General features: G+C 35.4%; 1 protein-coding gene across 6 annotated transcripts in view; it reads right to left on the reverse strand.

Annotated features, from left to right (window-relative positions):
• The window catches only part of SGK3 (serum/glucocorticoid regulated kinase family member 3), a 120,957-nt gene that overhangs the window by 15,193 nt on the left and 80,260 nt on the right, over positions 1–25,504 (reverse strand). For 3 of the 6 annotated variants that reach the window (XM_044780247.2, XM_044780249.2, XM_044780250.2), the window contains exons 5-14: positions 23,410–23,485; positions 17,273–17,360; positions 12,471–12,520; positions 11,643–11,681; positions 9,966–10,023; positions 5,016–5,099; positions 4,776–4,907; positions 930–1,042; positions 803–839; positions 107–193 (exon numbers count right to left, since the gene is read on the reverse strand). In XM_044780247.2, coding sequence (XP_044636182.1) covers positions 107–193; positions 803–839; positions 930–1,042; positions 4,776–4,907; positions 5,016–5,099; positions 9,966–10,023; positions 11,643–11,681; positions 12,471–12,520; positions 17,273–17,360; positions 23,410–23,485 — 764 coding nt within the window. The remainder of the gene's footprint in view (positions 1–106; positions 194–802; positions 840–929; positions 1,043–4,775; positions 4,908–5,015; positions 5,100–9,965; positions 10,024–11,642; positions 11,682–12,470; positions 12,521–17,272; positions 17,361–23,409; positions 23,486–25,504) is intronic. The other 3 variants (XM_014838507.3, XM_070481144.1, XM_070481145.1) reach the window with 1 other exon arrangement.

Genomic DNA, 25,504 nt, shown 5'->3' on the forward strand with positions numbered 1-25,504 from the left:
ATTTTTATTCAACTTTTCTGATTTCAAATTTTGTGTATGCAATTTGTGATTCATTTTTGCATTTTATACATGATTATATGAATGATAAATAAGACATATTTCTTACCTCTGGTGTCCCACAAAATGTTGTTGTGGTGTCAGAAATAGCAATTCCTTCTTTACAAAGCCCAAAATCTGTTAAGACAACATGTCCCTGACAAAGATAGGGGCATAGGATAAAACAATGCATGGACATAAATTGATAATTTTTAAAACCATTCTATTTTGAAATAATTATAGACCCACAAGAAATTGCAAAAACAGTACATAGAGTTCCACATACCCCTCACCCAGCTTCCCCCAATGCTGACATGTGATAATCTGTAGTACAATATCAAAATCAGGAAACTAACATTGATACAACACTGTTAACTAGACTGCCAACCCTATTAAGTTTTCACTATTTTTTAAATGCATGCATTTGTCCTTGTATACGTATGTGCAGTTCTATGCAACAGAAACATGCAGATTCATGTAACTACCACCACAGTCAAGACAGAGAAGTGTTCATCATCCCACAGGAACAAAGGAACTCCCTCATGCTGTCCCTTTATCTTAGCACCCCCCTATTCCCTCAGTCCCTGTCCCCTTGTAACCACTGATCTGTTCTCCATCTCATTATCCATCTCTATGGTTCTGTCATTTCGAGAATTCCATACAAATGGAATCACACAGTTTGGAGCCTTTGAGGCTGACTTTTTTCCACTAAGCATAACAACAACAAAAATGGAGAACTAGTAGATTTTTAAAACACAGTACTTACTACTGAATCCAAAAGAATATTTTCTGGTTTCAAGTCTCTATCAAATCAAAAGGAAAAAAAAAGCAAAACTGAGTATTAGCTGAAATAATAAAAAGACAAATTTGCAAGTAATATTTTAAAAATTTACCTGTACACTATTTTGATGGAGTGCAAGTAACCCAATGCACTGGCAATTTCAGCAGCATAAAACCTAGCTCTTTGTTCAGGAAAGGACCGTTCTCTTTGTAAGTGAAAAAACAGCTGTAAAATGGAGAAAAAAAATGCACATTAAGATCATTCACACAGAAAGTGAAACAAATATATTCTATAAACACAAAAATAGGATTTGTTGCTACTTTGAACATGAGATAAAAATGTGCCAAAGCACAGAACTGTAACTCTCCCTTGTCTGTGTCCCCCACCTAGCAATCATTCTCTCCCTTCAACCAGGTGTCTGTGTGTACTCATGTTAACTTACTCATCTTCCATTACTCCTCAACCCTCAAGGTGACAGTGTCCTCACCAGTCCAGGCAAATGCTCTGGAAAAGCTTTATTGATGAAGACCAATGATCTTGACACTGCCAGTCATTATCTTACTGGACCTTTTTTGACTGTTCCTTCATTTGGGAAAAAACCCACTATTCATTGATTGGAAACTAGTGCCTGGCGGACCAAATACAACCCACAGATATAAGCTGTTTGAGCCAAACACTATTTTTAGAAAAATCTAAATTAATTGGTAACTTTTAAGAACTGGGAATTTTTTTTAAATTTATAGTTTGGGATTCCTATGAAAGAAAAGGAAAAAAGGGAAGCTCTGCACCATGAGGCCTAAATTTCAATGTGGTAGCAACTGGCTGGAGCTGAGTGGCAGCTGGCCTCTCCAGTTCATTTCTTACACTTCCTAATTCTTATTTCTTACCTGCCTGACCTGCCTGGGTGAAGTCTGCTGTAGGTCCTTGCTTTAGGGACCTTGGCTTTTAAGACAATAATATCTCCTTGTGTTTCCTTCAACCTTGGAGAGTTCCATCTCTGCTCCTTTCTGGCCCCTTATGCTGCAGGGATAACAGGGTTTCTGTCCTCAGTTTCCCCACTGTTATTCTTTCTCTGAATACTCTGCCCAGGTAACCTAATCCATTCCAATGATTTTAACCACCACCTTATGTTGACGTCTCTCATGTGGACAACCCCAGCCCAGACCTCTGCTTGGAGCCTCTCCTGCAAAGACCTGATGCCTGCTGCTCTTTCTTGAATATTTCACAAGCCAACAAATTCAACTTGGCTAAACGAGGTCTTCTCTTACACACTTAACTGCTGCTGTCTTCTCTCCTTTAATATCACTTTCTAGCCAGCCCTCTAAGCCACAGGCAGCAACAAGGTACAGGGGAAAGAGTCAGGTTTTAAAGCTGATCGGACTTAGGTTTAAATCCTGGTTCTTCCCTTTTTATGTGCAATTCATTTAACTCCTCTGATTTTCAAAGATTGTCCAAAAAAATTTCTTAACCTCTTCTGCAAGGTGATGGTGAAGATGAGTTATAACAGACTCGGACAGCGCAGATAAATGGGGACAGACCTGGGATTCCCCTGTACTGCTCCTTTATCCTCAGCCCCTGCATCCAACCATGAATCAACTCTTCTGTTTTTATCTTTTAATTATTTCTGGAATACTCCCTCTTTTTTACTCCTACCACTGCTTTTATTATTTGAAGTCTACACTACCGTGATATTCTGTTTATTGATTTCCTGATCACATCTGTCCAACATAATACGACTAAAGAAAACTACCCCAAATTAAAATCTGACCATGTCACTAATAATAACTAACAGTGAGTGCTTACTAAACCAAAGGCACTAAGCTAAGGACTTTATATGCTTGTATCATTTAATCCATACAACTATTCTGAGGTAGGAAATTAATGAGGAAGTTGAGGCTCAGAAGGGCTTGCTCATATGCCCAGTATCATAACACTTATTTGTTTATACTCTACCTGGCTCCAAAACACATCTGAAGTAGTAATACAAAGATAAATACCACATGTCAAGGTCAAGATGTAAGTGTGAACACTGGGGAGAAATAATAGTAATAATAACAAGCAGCAGCACATGAAGAAATTCTCCTCCTGCCTCTCTTTCTGTCCTTCTTCCTCATCTATTCCTCTTCTGTCTATTGCCCCATTCAACGCCTCATCCAACCACTCCAACACTTTATTACAGTTTCTTTTTTTCCACTATCTTAGCCAAAAGTCAAGCCCGCCTCTTTACACTTTTGCCGCTCAGTTTATGAGCAGTCACTGTGTAAAAAGGGCTCAGAAGCAAAGTCCTAAAACAGCATGAAGAAAGCTCAGATAAAGCAGGAAACGTGACGGAGCCCATCATCTGCAGTTAGATGTCCTCCATGACATTTCAATAAACACATGGGGTGGTACTTAAGAATGGGCTTTGCATTCGGGATGTCTGGGTTAAATCCAGGGCCTGATACTTTCTTAACGTCACAAAGTTACTTAACCTCTCTGAGCCTTAGTTTCCTTATCTATAAAATGGGTATAAGAGTATTTAACTCAAAGAGTTGTCATCACAACTCTTAATTGAAATAATGCATGTAAAACAATTACAAATTGGCAGGCCTCCAATAAATTCTCACTATATGTTAGCACTCACACACACACAAAATAAAATGACGACCTTCAAGGTGGGAACAATGTGGGGTCATCTACATCCCTGAATCAGGGTGCCTGGGGGATTCATAACCTTGCTTTTACACTGAGGAGTCTTAAGGCATTTTTGTCCTAGATGTAGGGGGTTGAATAATGATTCTTCATACGACCTTCCCCTCAAATAACCTAGGTATATCTGGTCGTCTTTCAGGTTTGCAGAATAGAAATTGATTTCTTTTAGCTCCTTCATTCTATAGTTAAGTGTGCTACAGTAAGCTTCTTTTCCTTTCCCTCTGCTCTGGGATTAGGGGATGGAAGATCTCTTTGTAAGGATATGACAATATTTATCAGTTAAAATAATTTTTAGATATTCACAGGTGAGAGACCAAACAAATCAGAAAAGTGAGGACTGAGAAGCAGAGGGACATGGGGTGGGCAGCTGCCCAGCTCCTGGAATCAGACTGCCTGAGTTCCATTCCGGGCTCCAACACTTACTAACCACACGACTTGAGCAAGTTACCCTTTCTCTGTGTCTCTTTGTTTGCCTTATATAAAAGGAAGATAAAATAACACCTACAAAGAGCCAGAGTGTTGGGCACATAAGTATACTTGACAGATGTTAGCTATCACTGTAATTATCATCATAATAGCAGCATTTCTCACAATGATTTCAATATCCCTCTGATTCAGAGTTTCAGGGAATATTATTAATAGATTTGGTTCAAATAAAAAAAAGGGGACTGTGTGGTAAAAGAAATTTCTTTTAAGAACTTCTGGCTTTGTTTAAGGCAGAACTTCTCAAAGTCTTTAACATGCTGAAACGTACTGTGAATCACCAAGAAACACACTGTTAATCACCAAGGGGATACAAAACGAAACATTTTCCAAACTGACTTCACCACAGAACCCTTTATTAGAGGATCACCTCATCTGATTAATAGTTTGCACGTTTTAGAAACTGACAGGCCAGAGTAATATTTATCTGCCACTATTGAAATGATAATGATCTAAGTTACAAACCTTGTTTTATTCTCATGTTTCAGTATATTATTCTTGCTATATTGCTCAGTGACAAAACTACCCATGACAGCTGTAGTTTCATACCAGGGTTCATTTGTGAACCTTTCCACCTACACCATAAGCTGCTTAAGAAAAGAGCTTTGCATCCCACTTCTCCACATCCTGTATTGTGTTTAGTAGCCAGCACCTGAAATACTGCTACTCAACAAATAGCTGTTGATGCTGGACTGTCCTTCCAAAACTTACAAGGAAAGAAAAACTTTGACTTTATTCTATTTTTTCTAAACATTATCAATGTTAGAAAACTAATAAAACTTACCTCCCCTCCATTAACAAAATCCAGAACAAAATAAAGCTTTTCAGTTGTTTGGAAAGAATAATGTAATCCAACCAAAAACGGATGTTTCACATTTTTCAAGAGCACATTACGTTCAGCCATAATATGTTTTTGCTGTAAAAAAAAAAAAAAAGGTAAAGGATTAACTTGCATTATACACCAGAAAACAATCCTGTTAACTAAGAAAACGGGTTTAGGAGAAACAAAGCTATTTTATTTTACCTCTTTTCTGTTGAGAACTACTTTTTTCTGTAATACTTTGACAGCATAAAATTTTCCATCCAATTTTCGTTTAGCAAGAAGAACCTGTTGTAGTTAAAGATTGTGCATACTGTTAGAAATTTCAATATTTTGATAGGAATAACTCACTTGTCATTAAATCAATACTTAAATTTTGTAAAAAGAACATCCACGAGAAACCCAGATAATAAGATGTCTTTGTTTTGAAAACTGAAAACTACTGAATTTATTTCTATAATTCCACTTTTCCTTAAATGTTTTTTTTAAATTTTTTAAATTTATTTTTTCTCTATTTTATTTTTTATTGAGGTTATGCTAGTTTACAAGCTTGTGAAATTTCAGTTGTACATTATTTTTTTTTTTTTAAAGATTTTATTTTTTCCTTTTTCTCCCCAAAGCCCCCCAGTACATAGTTGTATATTCTTCGTTGTGGGTCCTTCTAGTTGTAGCATGTGGGACGCTGCCTCAGCGTGGTTTGATGAGCAGTGCCATGTCCCTGCCCAGGATTCGAACCAACGAAACACTGGGCCGCCTGCAGCGGAGCGCACAGACTTAACCACTCGGCCATGGGGCCAGCCCAGTTGTACATTATTGTTTGTCAGTCATGTAGGTACACCACTTCACCCTTCGTGCCCACCCCCCAGCCCCCGGTAACCACTAATCTGTTCTCTTTGTCCACGTGTTCCTCTTTCCCATATGAGTGGAGTCAGACAGAGATTGTCTTTCTCTATCTGGCTTATTCCTTAAATGTTTTAATAAAACAAAAAAGGATGTTGATCATTTGAATAGCCAGGCACCATTTCTTTGCTGCTGAATGTCCTGATGTTTGAGATTTTTACTAAATTTAAGTGCCAAAATCTATACTGCCTGAGAACTTTGTGCATGTATGTGTGCGCGTGTGCCAGCCCTGAGTCCTAAAGAGTGTCCTTAGAAAATACTGAAGCTATAAACTTCATAGCCACATTAAAAAAGGAGAAGGAAATGGTTTTTAGGTGATCAAAATGCATTTTTGTCTTAGCATTTAGGTTTCCCTTATAGGTTTCAAATTCAGAAGAGTTCAGAGGAAGAAGCACCATGCACAGCTAAGTTTCTATAATGGGCTGGGTTGCACGTACTTCCAAGGATCTGGCTCCAGCAAAAGGCAGACACCTTCAAGGTTTTGCAAATAATTTTAAGACATTTAAGATACTCCACAAGTTGTCTAACTATTAAATGATACATTCCAAAGCCTTTTGAGACGATCTGACACAGCAACTAACGACACTGTTGGCCTTACTTAACAGTACCTCTGTGGTCTTCCTCACCAAAACCTATAACCCCCGTCTAATCATGAGAAAAACATCAAATTCCAATAGAGGGACAACTTACAATGTACCTAACCAGTACTTCTCAAAACCATCAAGGTCTTCAAAAACAAGGGAAGTATGAGAAACTGTCACAGCTAAGAGGAGCTTAAAGAGACATGACAACTAAATGTACTAAATGTAATGTGCTACTGTGGATGACATCTTGGAGCAGAAAAAGGACATTAGATAAAAACTAAGGAAATCTAAGTAAACAATGGACTTTAGTGAATAATAATATATCAATATTGGTTTATCAATGGGAACAATACTAACTAATCAATGGGAACCATACTAACGTAATACGTTAATAACAGGGCAAACTGTGTGTGGAGTAGGGATGGTTTGGGAATTCTATGAACTTTCTGTATTTTCTCTTTACTCAATTTTTCTGTAAATCTAAAACTATTCTAAAATATAAAGTCTATTAGAAAACTGTTTGTTATTCATAAAGATAGAGTCAAAACATCTTCAGGGTGAAAATATCCTGTGTTCAACTGTTGGAATTTTTCTCATTTCCCATTCTTTTGTTCTCTACAACATTTGACTCTGTTGAACATTCTTTCTTTCTTATATTCTTCCTTTTCTCAACAGCTCCCACCTGCCTGACATTTCCTTCTCTATTTTGATTGGTTCGTCTCCAAGTACATTCTGAGAAAATAATTCAGAGAACGTGGCAATTAGGAGGTCCTGATTTCCTCCAAGCAGGCATTTTTTTCCAGTAGATTGGTAGATTTGGAGAACAGGCAGATAGACGGTCAAGAAACAAATGGAAAGTGGAACCAGAACCACTTACTGGAGAAGGGTTTAGAATAAATGTTAGAGTGCCATTATTTATTTTAGTTTACATACATACTTTCCTAAAGATTTTATTTTTCCTTGTTCTCCCCAAAGCCCCCCGGTACATAGTTGTATATTTTTAGTTGTGGGTCCTTCTAGTTGTCCTATGTGGGACGCCACCTCAGCATGGCTTGATGAGCGGTGCCATGTCTGCACCCAGGATCCGATCCGGCGAAGTCATGGGCCACTGAAGCGGAGTGCGAAAACTTAACCACTCGGCCACAGGGCCGGCCCCTAGTTTACATACATATTTTTTTATTTTTCAAATACATTGTGAATTTGCATTTGTTTGCTTTTCCTTCTTTTTGTGTCCTGCTTTTCTTTGTTTTATTGCACTTGATTGGTTTCTAACCATTTTGCAAGATTTTTAAATTTTATTAAATATAACATATATATAGAATAACTCAGAAATCATCACAGCTCAGTAAGTTACACAATGAACACATTATGTTACCACTATCCAGGTCAAAAAAATAAAACACTGTCAGTAGCCTAAGGCCCCCCTTTTGCCCTATTCCAGAAACTACTCATCCCCATCTTCCTCAGAGGTAACCACTATCTCAACTTGCAATTATACAGGTAAGTTCTGCCTTTTTTTGAATTTTATGCAATTAGAATCACATAGATAAAGTTGTCTCTGTCTGACTTCTTTCACTCTAAATTATGTAACACACATTCATGTTGTGGCACATACTACAGCTTTCATATTTTTACTGCTGTGCAGAATACTGCATTACACAATTTAACCCACTCTTTTGTTGACAGACATTTAGACTGTTTATGAATAAGGATGCTATGAACATTCTGGCACATGCCTTTCCTAGTGTGTACGTGCATGTGTTTCTGTTGGATATTTATTAGGTAGGAGTAGAACCAACGTACTACAGGTAATGCACATATTCAACTTCAATAATTAACACCAGTTTTCAACAGCATAGAAAACAAAACACATAGGAATAAATTTAAGATGTCTAAAAATTCTAAATGAACAATATAAAACATTATTGAGAAAAATTAAAGATGAACAAAATTAACAAAGAGATATAATACCATGGTCAAGGATTGGAAGACTCAATAATGTAAAGATAATTCTCCTCAATTTATCTACAGATTCAATGCAATCTCAATCAAAATCCAACAAAATCTTGTGGAAATTGACAAGCTAATTCTAAAATTTATATAAATATGCAAAGAATAGCCTCTTGAAGAAGAACAAGGAGGGAGGACTTATTTTGTTGGACATCAAGCTACATTTCTCAAGACATTGTGGTATTGGTGCAAGGTTAGACAAATAGATTAATGAAAAACATAAAATCTAGAAAAAGATTTATAAAACATAAAATCTGGAAGCAGATCCACGCATATACGGACACTGGATATATGATGAAGGTTACTCTGCAGATCAGTGGGGAAAGAATAGTCTTTTCAATAAATTTTGTGGGATCAGTTGGGTACCCACAGGGAAAAAAATGAACTGTGACCCTATATCTTATATTATATGCAAGAACCAATTCCTGGTAGAATCTAGCTAAACAAGAAGTTTCCAAAAGATAATGCTTTTTGTTTTTAATGACAGATTATCTCTAACATCCCAACAGACTATGAGCATTCTGACAGCAGGGCCCATTTTGAACTTTCTATAGCCCAGCATGTAGCAGGTGGTCAATATATATATTTGCTGAGTTAATAAACACACATGGGTTTAATTGCATGGTCATAGTTTCTAGAATCTAGGGAACTCAGAAAACAAACTAGAGATACCGAAAGCTACGAATATAGCAAACTATAATTAAACACATATATATTTATTTTTATTACAAATAGAAGTATAATGCAAAAAACACAAATATATTAGGGGCTGGCCCCGTGGCCGAGTGGTTAAGTTCGCGCGCTCCGCTGCAGGCGGCCCAGTGTTTCGTTAGTTCGAATCCTGGGCGCGGACATGGCACTGCTCATCAGACCACGCTGAGGCAGCGTCCCACATGCCACAACTGGAAGAACCCACAACGAAGAATACACAACTATGTACCGGGGGGCTTTGGGGAGAAAAAGGAAAAAATAAAATCTTTAAAAAAAAAAAAAAACACACACACAAATATATTTGATTTTTCTGATTACTCCATCTATGACACTTCTGACTTCCTTGGTACAGCTACATTGTCAAGTTATGTGATTTCTCTGACATTCACTGTATCAGAAGCAGGGTCTCTACACAGCCCTTTCTTTCCCCAACTGCTGTTTACACGGCTGCCCATCTTTGTCTTTCTGGCTTCAGCTTAAATAGCACCTCTTCGAAGAAGCCATCCTTGACCAACTTAGCTAAGAAGGGATTTTTCTCCCACTGTCTATTGTCCTCTGTCACTTCACTCTATTCTTTGTTTCTTTCACAGTTCCATTACTATTTGCAATTATTTATCTGACTGCATACTTCTAACTGACTATTTCCCCCACAACACTGGAAGCATCACAAAGGTAGTATCCATGTCACTTTTGTTCAATATTATCTAACCAAGGCCCAGAATGACACTTGGCACATAGGAAGTCTCATGGAATACTTGTCAAACAAACGAATTCATGTTAGAATTTGAGTAGATGCCTTATCTCCCTAATTATTCTGTCAGTACTCTGAAGGTAGGAAAGCTTCTTAACTCCGACTCCTGCATACCAACAAGCTCTGTGGCCTTCTATATATAAAGCATGCATTCCTGAAGTACTTACTTATCGAATGAGAAAACAAAAACACTCTTACCTTGCCAAAGCTGCCTTTTCCAATAACTTTTAAGAAGTCAAAGTCCGTTGGTTTAGCACTGAAATAAATGAACAATGACAACAATCAGCTTCCTAGAAATTGGAAAGATGTTAACTTTTAAACATTTCTTAGCACCTCACTCTTTAATAAGTAAATGTTCGGTACAAACACTTCAGTATGATGACTCCAGCTTTCACACTATATCTCATCTCATCTTTAATATAATATAGGTAATAACAAATAGTAATAATATCTACTTTCTGATTAGATAAGACATTTTATAACTTTGTTTAAACCTTGCTAAGTTCTCTTTAAGAGGGACTTCAGTAATAGCCCAGTTGGGAGAAAAGGGCATATATATTTCTATCGTTTTGAACTTAATGTAGCTTCTATCTAAACCAATTTTATTATAATACCACAAACCTCACCAAGGCTGTTAATGAGGAAACTAAATAACTACATAAATTAGTGATATATTACGAGGACTATCTAGTCTGGTAATTCTTCTGAAAAGGAAGTTACTAGCTAGAACACCTAGTAAAGTCACTAAGAAAAATTTATGATCAAGAAAAGTCAACACAGTGTTTTGCATATGTATCACTTATCGTACATTACAGATAAAAGATCTCCCTGCTTATTCTCACAGGCGGTAATGTAGGAAAGCCAGGAGCAGAGAAGCCAGAGGGAATACTAAGATTGTCGATTTATTTGTATTAACCTAGCAGGTAAAAACAGCATTGGCCATATGTAGGCAAAAGCATAGGGCAGCAGAAAGTTGCGCTTAAGCATCCAGAAGAGCTGTTTCCTTCAGCACAGTCTCAATTTCTAGGTTGCAATAGGGAGAGGGGAATGACTCCATTCAGATTTTAAATGTCCTTCAATTCATTATTGAAAGAAATAACCAGTTCAGACATAAGAGCAACACCAAGTCTAGGTTAAATAATAACAGGTAAAGATTAGGGAGATAAATACTTAACTAAAGTTAAATATTTTTCTTCTTCAAGAACCTGCTCTTTGGACTAGTTATTTTATTCTCTAATGGTATGCTGAGATACCAAAATAATTTTTTAAACAAATGTAATAGTGAAAAAACAAGCAAATCTCTCAAAAACACTAACTGAAGCCAGACCCAAGGCCCCAATTTAGCTGATTCCTAAACTGAAAGCAAATTTCTGCTTTTGTGCTGCCTGACCAACTCAAAGCTATGATGACAGAAAAGAATGCTCAAAACCAAACCTTCTCTTCCAGTTACCAGCCCACTTCTTTGCTTTCTTTTGCAGCGAAACTCCTCAAGTAAGTTGTCTGAACTCATTGTCTATACCTGCTGTCCTCTCTTCGAACCTTTTCCTAAACCCTTTCTCTCTTGAACTCCTTCCTATCAGCGTCTTTGTACCCATCACCTCATTGAACCTGCTCATGAAGGTCATCAATGACTTATCAAATACAGTGGTCAATTCTCAGTCTTCACCTTACTTGCCCTGTCAGCGACACTGAGTTAATTACTCCCTCCTCCAGACACTTCCTTCACCTGATTTTGTGACACCACATTCCGAGTTTTCCTCCTATCTTACTAACTACTCTTTCTGTAGTCTCCTTTTCTGGTTCCTCCTTGACCTCACTATAATGCTGAAGTGTCCCAGGACCCAATCCTTGGGCCATTTATCTGTCTATACTCACTCTTTAAGTGGACCAAAACGGTGAGGGAAGCATAGTGTCCTGGGATAAAAGATAAAATACTTTAGAATTAATCCAGTAAGGCTGCAAGGATAATTAAAAGTAAGGAGGGCAACACTACAGTCCTCCTCTAACCATGGCACATCACTAATCTGTTGGCACTCCTCAAACTGAGGCAAGACGTGGTCTTGGAATTCTTCTTTGTATTCAGTGTTCTAGGCACGCACTTTCCATGAATTGCTGGAGTTGACACTCAAGATGAAGTCTGTATTTGCCACTCCCAGTGTTCCTCAAAATGTTTTTCACCCGGGGTCAAATAAATATGGGACTATGGGAGGAACTGGATAAAGAAAATTTAATAGTCATTAATAAGTTAATGTCCATAATGACTTCTGTGGAACAAGATGGCTAACAACTAGGGCTGCCCAATGACACTGAGCACCAGGAGAACATCAATGAGGCCTGCTGAGATGAGGCCTCCTTTGTCAGAGGACCTCCCAGGACTTACAGTTATCAGGGAAATATGATCCAGTGATTTTACACACACACACACATGCCCACACATACACACATCCCAGAGAAGGGACAAAGGCAAAACAGCAAAACCCAATCAACAGTCTGTGGATTAAAAACTTCTCAGAGCTCTACCAGGGCAAAGCAAAGCTAGAGTAGTAAAGCAGGCAAGCATAGGACAGTACTGCATTCACTGCAACTATGGTTGTATTTCACAGGCTTCCAGTTAAACTGGTCTAATTATGTATATCTGCACATTCACAAAAAAGATTTTCCTAAAATTTAGTTAAAGGACTGTTTGAAACAAATTAAACCTACTGAGGATTTCCAGATGGTCCCAGGTTGATGTTCTGTGAGGTAGAGTGTAACTGTTGGGATGAGGAAAAAAACAGTAACATTTTTATTGGAGCTTCAAAGGTTATCAGTCAATGAATGTTTTTCAAATAAAATATACATAACGTACCACAGATATTTGATGTATTGCCATGTTAAAGAAGTCTGAAGTCCTAATTCTTAAAAAATGTATAGACTTTTCAGGAAACATATGTAATCAACATAAACAATCATTTTTATGATAAGTTTCAAGAGCAGTTTTAAGGAAAAAGGTAAGGCACAAATCAAGCTCAAAGTTGGCAAAGGAATGAAGCAAACTGTGGCAAGCTCCTAGAAGACGTGGGTATTGAAAACAAAATTTAAGAGGAATCATTTTTACATTTAAAAAATGGTTAAAAGTGGCATTTGTTTTTCAAATTTTGAAATTATAGCTTATTAAAGATAGGAAATGATAATATGATGATGATAAAGACTGCAAATGCTGGATTGAAAGTTTTAAGCTGCTAGAGGTAAACTTACCTCTAAAGTGAATACATACAACCAAGAGTGCTTTTATTTCTAAGTCCACCACTGTGTAGCATCAAAATTTTAGATAGGCTTTTCTCTTTGCAACAGTTATCATGGTAAATTTAATCCCTGCTATTAATTGAGAAGCAAATCACCTAGTATGCCATAAAGCAATCTGACTAATAAAAGATTCTAGTTCAGTAATAATTAGCTCGAAATTTAACTCAAAATCCTAAAAGATTGATCTCGAGATCCCATGAGAGTGAGCACTTTCACAAAAGCCAGTGTAAATGAATTCTGCTTCACATAAATTCACTTTGAAATTCTTTACACAGAGAATTAAATCAGTTATACATGTCTCAAATGTGCTTACTTTTACTAGAACCTTATATAATTATACTTTATATAACCTAGCGATATGAAATAAGCGTTTAAAAATTTCTCTTTAAGTTAATCAGAACCAGCAAATTTTATCTAAATGATTTCTTACTAGAGATGTGTCATATATATATCCACTTAAATTCATTTGAAAATTATAGACCATCTCCAGAATACCAGCTATTTTTAAAAATAAAGAACAAAAGTCCTGAAGTATAATAATACATTTCTTATGAGACACTGCCAACAACTTTTTATTACAAATCAAATTTATTTACTACTGATAACTTTACATGAAAAATCTTCATTTTCAATCCCCAGAAGACAGAAATATAAGGAGCCATAGGAGTTTAGCACAAGACAAAAAAAATGTATTCATACTCTCTTCATTAAATGAGATTTGCCCTGTTGTGGCATAATTTTAACAGGGAGTAATCCTTGCCCCCCAGTTTAATTGAGATATAATTGACATACAGCACTAGATAAGTTTAAGGTGTATGGCATAACGATTTGGCTTACATATATAGTGATTATGTTTAAATATTTTGTGTTCTATAGAATCTGATAACGTACTCCAAACTAAGCTGTAATTTCAATACACTTATTCTTTTAATCAATGTGCAGAGAACTGGATCACTTTCCTATGCAATGAACTTTTCTTATATAGAGGAGGGAAGTGAACTAAATAAGATTAAACAAGAACAATTTGTCCCCTAAATAACATTAATAAGTAGTAAGATTTTATTATTTGGCAATGATTTTCCTAATGGAGCACATTTCTGAAATAATATTGAAAATTACTGGGATATATAATTAGATAACACTTTCCTCTGGCTACTATTTTTAAAGATTACATCTAATCACTAAATTGAGGGTGAAGAATAATATCTTAACAGAATGAACACTAATCAAGAGGGTAGGTTTCTAAACTTCTCTTGGTTTCTAGTTTTCTCTCTATAAACAAGGGGATCCAGATGCCTCTAAGATATTTTCTGACTATTAAATTCATTTAGTTATCCACTTAGAAGTCCTTAATAAATAGGTACAACTGTAAGATGAAGAATGGCTTTCTCTTTTTTGAAGAGATTCTTTTTATCAGTATTTTAAAAACTGTAAGAGATCCTAGTTCAAGTTTCAGATTTTATGTATATAAAAAGAAAAGAAAAAATTAGGAGCCAGCTCTGAGGGCCTAGTGGTTAAAGTTTGGCGCTCTGGGCTTCGGCAGCCTGGGTTCAGTTCCCAGGTGCAGAACCGCATCACTCCTGTCAGTAGCCATGCTGTGGTGGTGGCTCACATAGAAGAACTAGAAGGACTTACAATTAGAATATACAGCTAGGTCCTGGGCCTTTGGAGAGGGGAGGAAGAAAAAGAGAGGAACACTGGCAACAGATGTTAGCCTAGGGTAAATTTTTCTCAGCAAAAAAAAAAAAAAAAAATAGATCTAAAATAAACAGTGGCAGAACAGGAGCCAGAGCCCAGGAATCTCAGTCTGGTTCTTTCTTGAAAAACCCAGCTGTCTCCTATAGCAAGGCAAGACATTCTTTAAATGACCTAAACTTGCATACTCTCAAGAAGGATTAGCAAACAAAACATGGAAAACCATGGTTACATAGATTTTATTCTTTAAAACGTTTTTTGAATAGTTTCATCTTTTTAAAATTAAAAATATATACTCTTAGTTATAAAATATGGAAAGTATCAGGAAGAAGACGTTTTTAAAAATCCATAACCTTACTAACACATGATTTTTTAAATATTTAATTTCATATAGTCTTTCCATAACTTCTAAAAACTGACTGTAATCACATTGTATGAACCTGCCTATAAAATTTTACACCGTTATTTAATAGTATGTCAAAACTTAAAATATTATCATCTTCAAAAATATTTTTTAAATGCACATTATTTAGGGATAAATGCTATTTGATGAATATTTAAGCTGACTTTAATTTTTCATTATAAATCATACTAAAATGAACACCTTTGTTTCCTTCCATATGAAGGATTATTTCATTTGTATCAACTCCTAAGTGACATGAATATTTTCATGTTTGATACATATTGCCAAATTGCTTTCCAATAGAGGTGCATACAGTTATGACGACATTAGTAATGCCCAAGGGTGCCCACTGTACCTGACTTACCCTTATCAGTCCTACAGTATTTTATTTACTTTACATTTTTGTTAACTTGGTAGAGGAAAAAAAAAATCTCCCATTTAAAAATTTCATTTGCTGGGGCTGGCCCAGGGGCTCAGCAGATAAGTGTGCACGTTCCGCTTTGGTGGCCTGGGGTTTGCCGGTTCGGATCCCAGGTGCGGATATGGCACCTCTTGACAAGCCATGCTGTGGCAGGCGTCCCACATACAAAGTAGAGGAAGATGGGCATGGATGTTAGATCAGGGCCAGTCTTCCTCAGCAATAAAGTGGAGGATTGGCAGCAGATGCTAGCTCAAGGCTAATCTTCCTCAAAAAAATAAAATAAAATAAAAAATAAATAAATAAAAACTTCATTTGCTATTGCTGTTGGCATCAAGGCTGAACAATCTCCCACATACTTGTTTACTAAGAGTATTTCTTCATGTCCTTTTCCTTTTATCTACTGGGGTCTTAAATATCATTATTTTCAGAAACCCACTGTATGAGCTTTTTACACAGATGTATTCCTTCTTATGCCTTATTTGTTACAAATGTTTTCCCAGCTTGTTGTTTCTCTTTTGACCAGTTACACAGATATAAAATAAAAATAAAATTTTACATTGTACTAGGAACAACTGTGTCACAGATGAAAAAGTTAAATCTGTTCTCTTAACTGAGAATCCCCTTGGGGCATTAGATAAAGAAACTCACTAGTTTCCAGTAGTCTCAAAAAAAGAATATGTCTATTTTCCAAATGAAGATTCTACCTGTGAAACAGTAATGTTCCAACTCACGATATTATCTTTTAATTCACAAAAAGAAAACTACGACAAAATTAAAAGACATTATCAAGACAAAAAGGTACTTCAACCCAACACCTCTGATTTTCACTTATGTATTTAACAAGAGTTACAATCAATTTTGAATTATAAAGGTACTACATTTATATAACATTTATAATTGTAATTGCTACTTAATAATCCTTTGAGTCAAACTACTGTAATTTAGCTATCACAGGTAACTTTCTAAAGTAAATGTTGAAAATATTTTCAGAATAAGGCACAAGCTTGTCATATTTATTTAACTGTTTCACAAATAATTTAAAAAAATAAAAATATCTTATTCTTTATTCAGAATGCATACTGATTATGTGTCTATAGCTCAGCAACAAAAGTTAGTTGATGTCAACTGGCACACGTGTATTGATCGCTCTGTGTATTAAAAACCTGACAACACAGAGAAAGAGGTACGTAATCCTTTCAAAGGATTGAAAGGCCTTTCCTGCTGGCCAAAATTCAAACAATAGCTTCAAGCAGGATGGTGATGGTGAAGGTATGTAATGATCAAAAGATAACATGTAAAGTGAAGAGAGCAGGGTACAAAACTGTATTTACTATATAATCAAAATTAGATAATTAAAAAAATTCCTATATGTTAAAAGAAGATTAGAAAGAAAATCACTAAAATGTTAAAAATTACTAGGTCTAGTTGGTGATAATACGGGTTATACTTCTTACTATTTTCAAAACTTGATTTAACTGACATGTATTACTTTTTATTATACAAAGTACTCATTCTATAAATTTATAAGAAAGAGTAATCAGTAAGAGGGATATGCATTTGTTTCTATGTATTCTACACAGTAGAAAATCTATAATGGATGAAATTACTTCATTTTAAGTAAAGTTGTCCTAGAGTTGCCAATAATTTCATCTTTGGGGAATGGTATTTTTTTCTGTTAAAAAATACAATTCCTCTTACTACCTTCTGAGTACTTCTTTCATCCTCATCTTCAGATGGATCTGACTGATGCTTTGGACTGTCCATTTGAAGAAATGCTCTGACATCTGGACTAAAAACAAAAATTAACTTTATTATGACTTTGTATTTCTACAGCTCTTCTCCCTTTTAACACGAAAATAAAAGTAACTATAGTAGCATTTACAGTAAGAAAGCCAAACACAATCCATTAATATTCATTATTATAAAAAGAATAAGAAAACTAACAAAAAATATACAGAATCCAGAAGACAAATGGGCAAAGCTATAAACAGACAGTTCATAGAAGAAAAAACCCAAATGGTAAGGAAATTTATGAAGATGCCCCACTTCACTAATAATCAGAAAAATACAAATTAAAACAATAATGAGATCTACTTTATGTCCATTAATTGGCAAAAATTAGAAAGATAGGTAATACCAAAAGTTGGTAGGGATATAGGGAAAGGACACCCTCACGTATTACTGGTAAGAATGTAAAATGAGGCAACTTTTCTGAAAAGCAATCTGGCAATATTTGGTGAAACTGTATGCATTTTCCCTAGGCGCAGAAATTTCAGTTCTGGGAATAAACCCCAGAAAAAATCATGTACAGGTTTAGTGAAAGACATGTAACTAGGATACTCATTGCAATATTCTCTGTAGTAGTGAATCAGAAGCAAACAGCCAGCTACCACTAGGGAAATGAGTAAGCAAGCTCTGGTACCTGCCTACAGAGAATACAGTCAGCAGTCAGAAACAAGGCACTAGAGCACAGTACTATTTATGTATATCTATCAAATACTCACAGATACAAAGCAACAGTCAATAAAGAGATATCCAAAGACATCTAACAAACATATTCAAATGGGTACCAACAATGGAGATGAAAAAACGGGGATGAAGAGAAAAAAATGGACTATTCATTTTAAATAGTTACAAATGTTTTTCTTGTGATGAGAACTTTTAAGACCTACTCTCTTAGCAACTTTCAAATATAAAGTATTATTAACTATAGTCACCATGCTGCACCTTACATCCCATTACTTCTTTATTTTATAACTGAAAGTTTATACCTTTTGATCCCCTTCACCCATTTCACCCACCACCCCTCCGGCAACTACCAATCTGTTCTCTGTATCTATTAACTCTTTTTTTCTTCCTCTTAGATTCCACATATAAGTGAGTTCATATGGTATTCATCTTTCTCTATTTAACTTATTTCACTTAGCATAATGCCCTAAATGTCCATCCATGTTGTCACAAATGATAAGATTTCCAAAATTGTTTTTAATAATTAAATACAAATAATATACACTCGTAAGAAATTCAGAAAGATGAAAAATAATTTTTAAAAAGGGAAGAGAGTGGTAGGAATGTAAAATGGTACAGCCACTGTGGAAAACAGTTAGGCAGTTCCTCGAAAAGTTAAACACTGAGTTAATATATAACGCAGCAATTCCATTCTCAAGTATATACCCAAAAATAAAAACGTGTTCACATAAAAACTCATAACAAATGTTCATAGCAGCATTATTCATAATAACCAAAAAGAAGATACAACCCAAATGTCCACCAAATGATGAATGGACAAACAAAATGCAGCACATCCATAGAAGGAAATGCTATTCAGCCATGAAAAGGAATGAAGTACTGACACATGCTACAACATGGATGAATCTCAAAAACTCTATGCTAAATGAACAAAGGAAGATGAAAAAGGTTACACATGTATGATTCCATTTATATGAAATGTCCAGAATAGGCAAATCCGGAGAGACAGAAAGTAGATTAGTGGCTGCCAAGGGTTGGGGGAAAGGGGAAATCTGAAAGTACAGTTTCTTTTTGGGGTGATGTTACTGTTAGATTAGACTTGGGGTGACAGAATAAGATACTGATGGTTATACAGCATTGTGACTATACTGAAAACCACTGAGCTGTTCACTTTAAAAAATAGTTAAAATGATGAATTTTATGTAATATGAATTTCACCTCAAGACATTTTTTTAAAGGTAGGAGTGGCAATCTACAATCTTACAATACGGAGGCAACTACTATTAACACTTTGGCATATTTTATTTCAATCTTTTTCCCTGCACAGTTAAGATCATGCTATATTTAAAGTATTTTATTTTACTACTTCTCACTAAAAATTACATCATAAGCACTTCACCATGTTGCTAAAAATTCTTTGTAAACAATCACTTTTGATACACGTATGATGTTGTACAATAGTTCCACTAAAGGTTACTCAATGATTGTTTCACTTTAGGATATATAGATGGCTTCCAACTTTTTACTATGCAATTTTCACTACTATTTAAATAATGTTTCAATTGATAATCATCATGCATAACACTAGAACTGTACCTACGATAATCAGATTTTTAAAAATAAAATTATTTGGTCTGAATTATAAACCAATTTCAGGCTTTAAATACAGTTTCTTAAGCTAATTTCCAGAGAGGCTGTACCAATTTATACTCTCTTAGCAATATATGAACATCCTAAAGACTCTTTCCAGCCTTGGTTAGCATTAAATGTTACAGTTTATATTAGCATCTCTGATGATAAGTGAAAAATAGTACTTTAAAGAGAGGGTACTCAATTTTCTTAGTGATTAGTGAAATGCAAATTAAAACAATAAGATACCACTACCCACTCATCAGAACAGCTAAAATTGAAAAGATTAACAATACTAAATGTTGGTGAGGTCAGCAATGAGACCTCATATACTGATAGTGGAAGTGTAAATTGGTACAATCACTTTGGAAAACTATTTAGCATTAACCACTAAGGTTAAACATATACATACCCTACAACACAGAAATTCTACTCCATTATCCATCAGAAAATGCTTGCACATGCACACCAAAAGATATGTTAATCGCAACTTTATTCATTACAGCCAGAAAACGGAAACAACTCAAATGTCCATGATCAGCAGAATGGATAAACTGTGGTATATTCATACGATGGGATATTATACAGCAATGGAAACGAACAAACTACAGCTATATGCAACAACACAGATGACTCTCACATTGCTGAAAATAAGTCAGAAGAGAATATGTACTGTATGATTCCATTCATATAAAGTTCAAAAACAGGGCACATTAATCTACGCTGCTAAAAATCAAATAAGTAATTACCTTTGGGAAGGAGAGAAAGAACAGTATTTGAAAGAGGCATGTGAGGGGCTTCAAGGGGGGCTGCTAACGTCTGTTTCTTGGCCTGGGCGATGGCACCTCAGATGCATTCACTTTGTGGTAAGTCATTAAGCTGTACAGTCATGATTTGTGCTCTTTTCTGTATGTGTTATACTACAATAAAGCTAAAATAAGGTATTTTTGCTTCCATTTACATTTCTTAAATAGATAAGGAAATGTCAAGTTTCTCTAATTAATCAGTCATTTGTATCTTCTCTTTTGCAAACTGTTAATGTGCTTTGTCTTTTGGTGTCTTAAATGTGTATCATATGCATGAGTTCTTTCTACACTAAGTATATTTATCTGTTGTCCTCTATCATGGGAAACTTCTTCTACATTTTCCGGTTTTTAATGTTGCTTGTAATTTTTGGAGGTCAAAGTTTTTATTAATCAGATTTGTTACGGTTTTACTTTGTAACAGATTATTCGCTGCCAATATGCTCAGAAAACCTTCTTGTATCCAGAAGTCAGAGAAATACTAACATATTTTATTCCAGTTTTTAAATGATTTGTAAATTCAATTTCAATAAATTCAATTTAAAAATAATCTTTTCCCTGTTGAAGTAAAGCTAGTTTTGAATTACATTTCCCCAGTGTGGTAGTAATAGGCCCACAGTAGGTATTCAAGACACACTTGCTGATTGGCTTGTCTTCTTGCTCTCTTAAATCTACACTATTTCACGAACAGTTTGATGTTCAAATGAAGAGCATGAACATAAAGTTCCGTTAATAACAGACGAGATCAAGAAAAATACGAAAATATCACTTCTTATTAAAAAGAAAATGTCAGTTAAAAATTAAGTTTAAGAAAACTCTTGGCTATTTATTTTTGCGGTGATAGAAATATCCTCTACTTTAAATGGAATGGTAGTAGTTACAGGGTCCATGTATGTAACTTGGGTAGTATACTTAAGAATTGTGTATTTCATAGTATAATGTTAAAATTAAAATAATCAAATTGCATTTAGTTGAATTTTAATACTGAATATAACATCCTTATAATACTACACTTCTAGGTCCAGAATGAATATTCAGAATTTAATATATAATATTGGAGATTCTGAGTAACACTGTTAAAAACACCAGGAGAAATTTATTCTATGTGAGGCTCTGTCAAAGGAGGAGACAAATTCAAACTTTCAATGTATGAATTATATTTCAAACAAGCCAGTAACCTGCCAATTAGAAGTAATCTCAAGTGCATACAGCAAAAATTAAAGGTTAGAAGGTAGATCTAAGCTGAAGATAACACAGAATTTGTCCTAGGGAAAAGGCATAATGTTTAAAAAAATAATAACACAAAGAGCCAAAGAGTAAAAGTCTCCTTGCTGAGAACCACATCTTATGCAGAAGCCTGAGTTCAAAGATCCTCCCCAATTTTGTGCCTCTCTGCCACCTGCTGGAGGCCCTGAGTGGAAAGGCACCTGCTCTTCAGTGCCCTGGCTAATGCCGGAGCTCCCGAAGGTGCCCCACCTGTCCCCGACCCTTGTTCTACCTGTGAGCATCACGGGAAGCCCAGAGCACTTCGTGGAAGACCTTGGTTAGAGGAGGTCTGGTTCTAGTATTTTACTAGTTTAGTAAATTAAATTAAGTAAGTTAAAAAAGGTCAGAGGACCTGCTCAGAAGGTAGAAGCCCTCTGTAAACTGTAAAGAACTATAGAAATGTTAATCACTGTTTTCAGCACAATTGCTACAAAATACAGTCCTTCAATGTCGTGATTCTGAAAGACTGTTAAAGTGTGTATGTCTGCATCACTGTCTAGAAGGCAACCTTTAGATCTACAGACAGGTGAGCTGTGGAAAAGCTCCCCAGATATTTTGCTTTGTCTCCTTTATTTCTTCTTAAAATACAATACTTTATACAAGTACAAATACTTTATACAAAACAATGTGAGTAGCAGATACGTAAATTACAGATCATAATAAATATCACAAATACCTGTGAACCAATTAACAGACGAAAAAATAAGAAAAACATCTCAAACCACGGATCTACCTAAACGTTCTGAGGAATTTCTGATATGACCTGCTCTCCTCCCTTCACTGGGAGCTGCTGGGCTACAGAAGGAAGTTTAAACTCATTAGCACGAGACATACAGGGACAGGAAAGAACCCGCATCTTAAGTGGCTGCCTGGAATGCTGTTTTGAGAAGCACTGGAAGCCTCGTCTGGGTTGAGGGATAACATCACCCCAGGTGGAACAAGATGTGGTGGCACGTGCGTCCAACCCTTGCCAAACTCCTTCAGCCTCATCTCCTTTCTGAAAACCTGTGTTCCAGTCACCATGAAATGTTAATACTTAAGCGTCCTGAACATTTCAGGCTTTTTGTAGACTCTGTTACACGAACTGCTCCCTTTGCATCGAATGCTCTTCCTTTTTGGCTTAAGTGACTGCACATCCTTTAAGCCCCAGGAAGCCTTTTTTGACCTTCCCCAAGAAGAGCCGGTCACATTTTTCTCTGTAATCTTCTAGCAGCTCTATCATAAAACTTCCCTAGCTTTAACAGCTTGTTTATACATCTGTCTCTCCTCCTAGACTGGGAGCCTATGCCTCTGGAAGGCAGGGACAACACTCCTTTCTCTTTATATTCTCCATGCACACAACAGGTACTTAATAAATCCTTTTTGAATACATGAATAAATATAACATCAAATAATTAGCAAAATGTTTTAACTGTGTGCTATGCAAATTTCCTTCAAGTTTAATCTACAAAACTAATTCAAGTACAAAGGGAAGAAAGAAAACAACTAGGGCCTTGAGTTACGGAGGGAAAACGAGTGAAGAACACCAAGGGAAAATGCTCGAGGACGATTTTACAAACACACATAGCAAGACAACATTCCATAGAACGTGTAAAATCTGTATCAGTAGCTTAGTCAATATTCTTAGGTTTGGTTTCAGTGCCTCTTTATAATACTTTGAGAATTACTTACTGGTTGTAAAGCTCTGGATGCCTAACTAAATTCTGAATGAATTCATTCAGTCCCGCTCTTCTTTGTTTAATAAAATCTGTTAAGAAAGACATAAGCTATTAGGATTATTTGTGTCAGACTACGTAATTATGATCAATACAGTTATATAAGAATAGACAAGCACAAAATACTGAATTTTGATTAAGAAGCTATTTCTTGTCATGTTTCCTGATATACAATAAGGAATACTTAGAAATATCTATTTTTTAAATCCATAAATACGATTATAAAATTAAAATATAGCAGATAACATATCTCCCAAAAGAAAATTCTCCAAAAAAGTGCCTATTTTAGGTTCTAAATAGACTCACTATAAAACTTGCAAGGCATTTTGCTTTGTCCAACTCCTCATGTTCTACCAGGTAATGAATAAAAATTAGCACTATGACACTGATGAATGAAAATCATACTAATCTTTTAAAGACACAAGAATTACTGGAAATCCTTATAACTAGGGAACGGTGATTAACTGGTTAATTGAGTATCAACCACCAAAACTATGCTGCTAAAAAACTCCTGCTGCTAAAAACCCCTCAAAAAATACACTGGAACACTTTCCTAACAAGTAATTGTCCAGCATCTTCAAAGTGTTTTGAGTGTTGATAACTGAGGCTCACGCAACAGCAGTTTAGCAGTAAAGGTAAAGCACAAAGGTTTCTTAGAATTAGAAAACTTTACTCAAATATCTTGTCTCCGCTGCTAACTGACCTTGAACCTTCCTAAGACTTAAATCCTTACTTGTAAAATGAGGATAATAACAACATTTCTACCTCATAATGCTGTTATAGGACTGAGACAATACATATAAGTTTATAGTAGTGCACCTGGTACATGGAAAGAGCACAATCTTTAGCCATTATTATTTTTGTTATCATTATTATTCGTTGTTGGGGGGTCAAAAAGTCATCATCCTAAATCCTAATCCTTAAGAAATATACTCTAAAAATTGAAAAAATAGGAGAATTGAAAGAGTGTCTCAAAATGGTGAACATCTTGGTAAAAACCTATAAACGATATTCAACTTAATAGTGACTTTTGGTTTAGTAAAATGATTTCTACTCAATAAAGGTTTTAATGTATTGTGTTTGTCACCAAAATTATGGGTTGTTTCCAGTCAAGTAGGTTTTCATTTCTTAAATGTAAGGTATGGCTATAAAAAGACAAATATAGATTAGATCTAGTCTCTTAGATCCAGATGCATATAGTACTTTCTTCTTGTTCAACTGTGAATTTCTTGAAGACTTTCAGTAAGTTATTTTATAAAGCTCTTCCAAGAGCATTCTTTATGTCACCAGACAGTAAAGCATATGTGAGATTTATATTAAAAACTGTACTTGAAAGACAATTATTTTTTAGGAACTGGAATAAGTGAGTAACATAGGAGGGAGAATTAAAATGAATGACTACATTTCAGAGATTTAAAGAAAATCTAATGATTACACGGAAGCAGCTTTAAATTGTCCTGCAGATACTTACTGAAGGTACATTGTACATTGGGAGACCAGCTGTGAAAAGAGAGTAATTTCCTTTCTTCAGTGAGCTATGCCCTTGCTGCACTAAGTGCTACTAGACTTTCCATTTCATTACTGGCTTTCAATGGTTTGGAAAGCCCTATGGAAAGCCCTATACAAGAAGATAAAGAAAAGAGGTCAGCAACGAAACAAGAAGTCCAGTAGTAGTCAGAATTTAGGGGTAATTCTGAGCTTATTTTTAAATCAGTATTAAGCATGCAAATATCCAAGAAAAATTCCAGGTAAGACTAAAATGCACACCAGCCCATTACAGGATAAATTCCAAGAATTTATATAAGGCTGACATATTATCTTTAAAAATTAAAGTTGGTGATATATATTTTTACAGATCTCTCCAATGAAGAACTTACGTGAATGTATCTGTTGTAATTCAAAAGAAATTTCAATTAGAGACTGAAAAGAATGTAATGCTTGGACAATAAAACAGAAGCTTTAGTCTGCAGAGGAAGTATGAAACTGACCTATACAGATTCCTTTCATTTCATTGCTTCAAGAAAAATCACCCAAGAAGAGACAATCCCCAA

This window comes from Equus asinus, chromosome 12 (genome assembly GCF_041296235.1).
Source record: "Equus asinus isolate D_3611 breed Donkey chromosome 12, EquAss-T2T_v2, whole genome shotgun sequence".
NCBI classification, from domain to species: domain Eukaryota; kingdom Metazoa; phylum Chordata; class Mammalia; order Perissodactyla; family Equidae; genus Equus; species Equus asinus.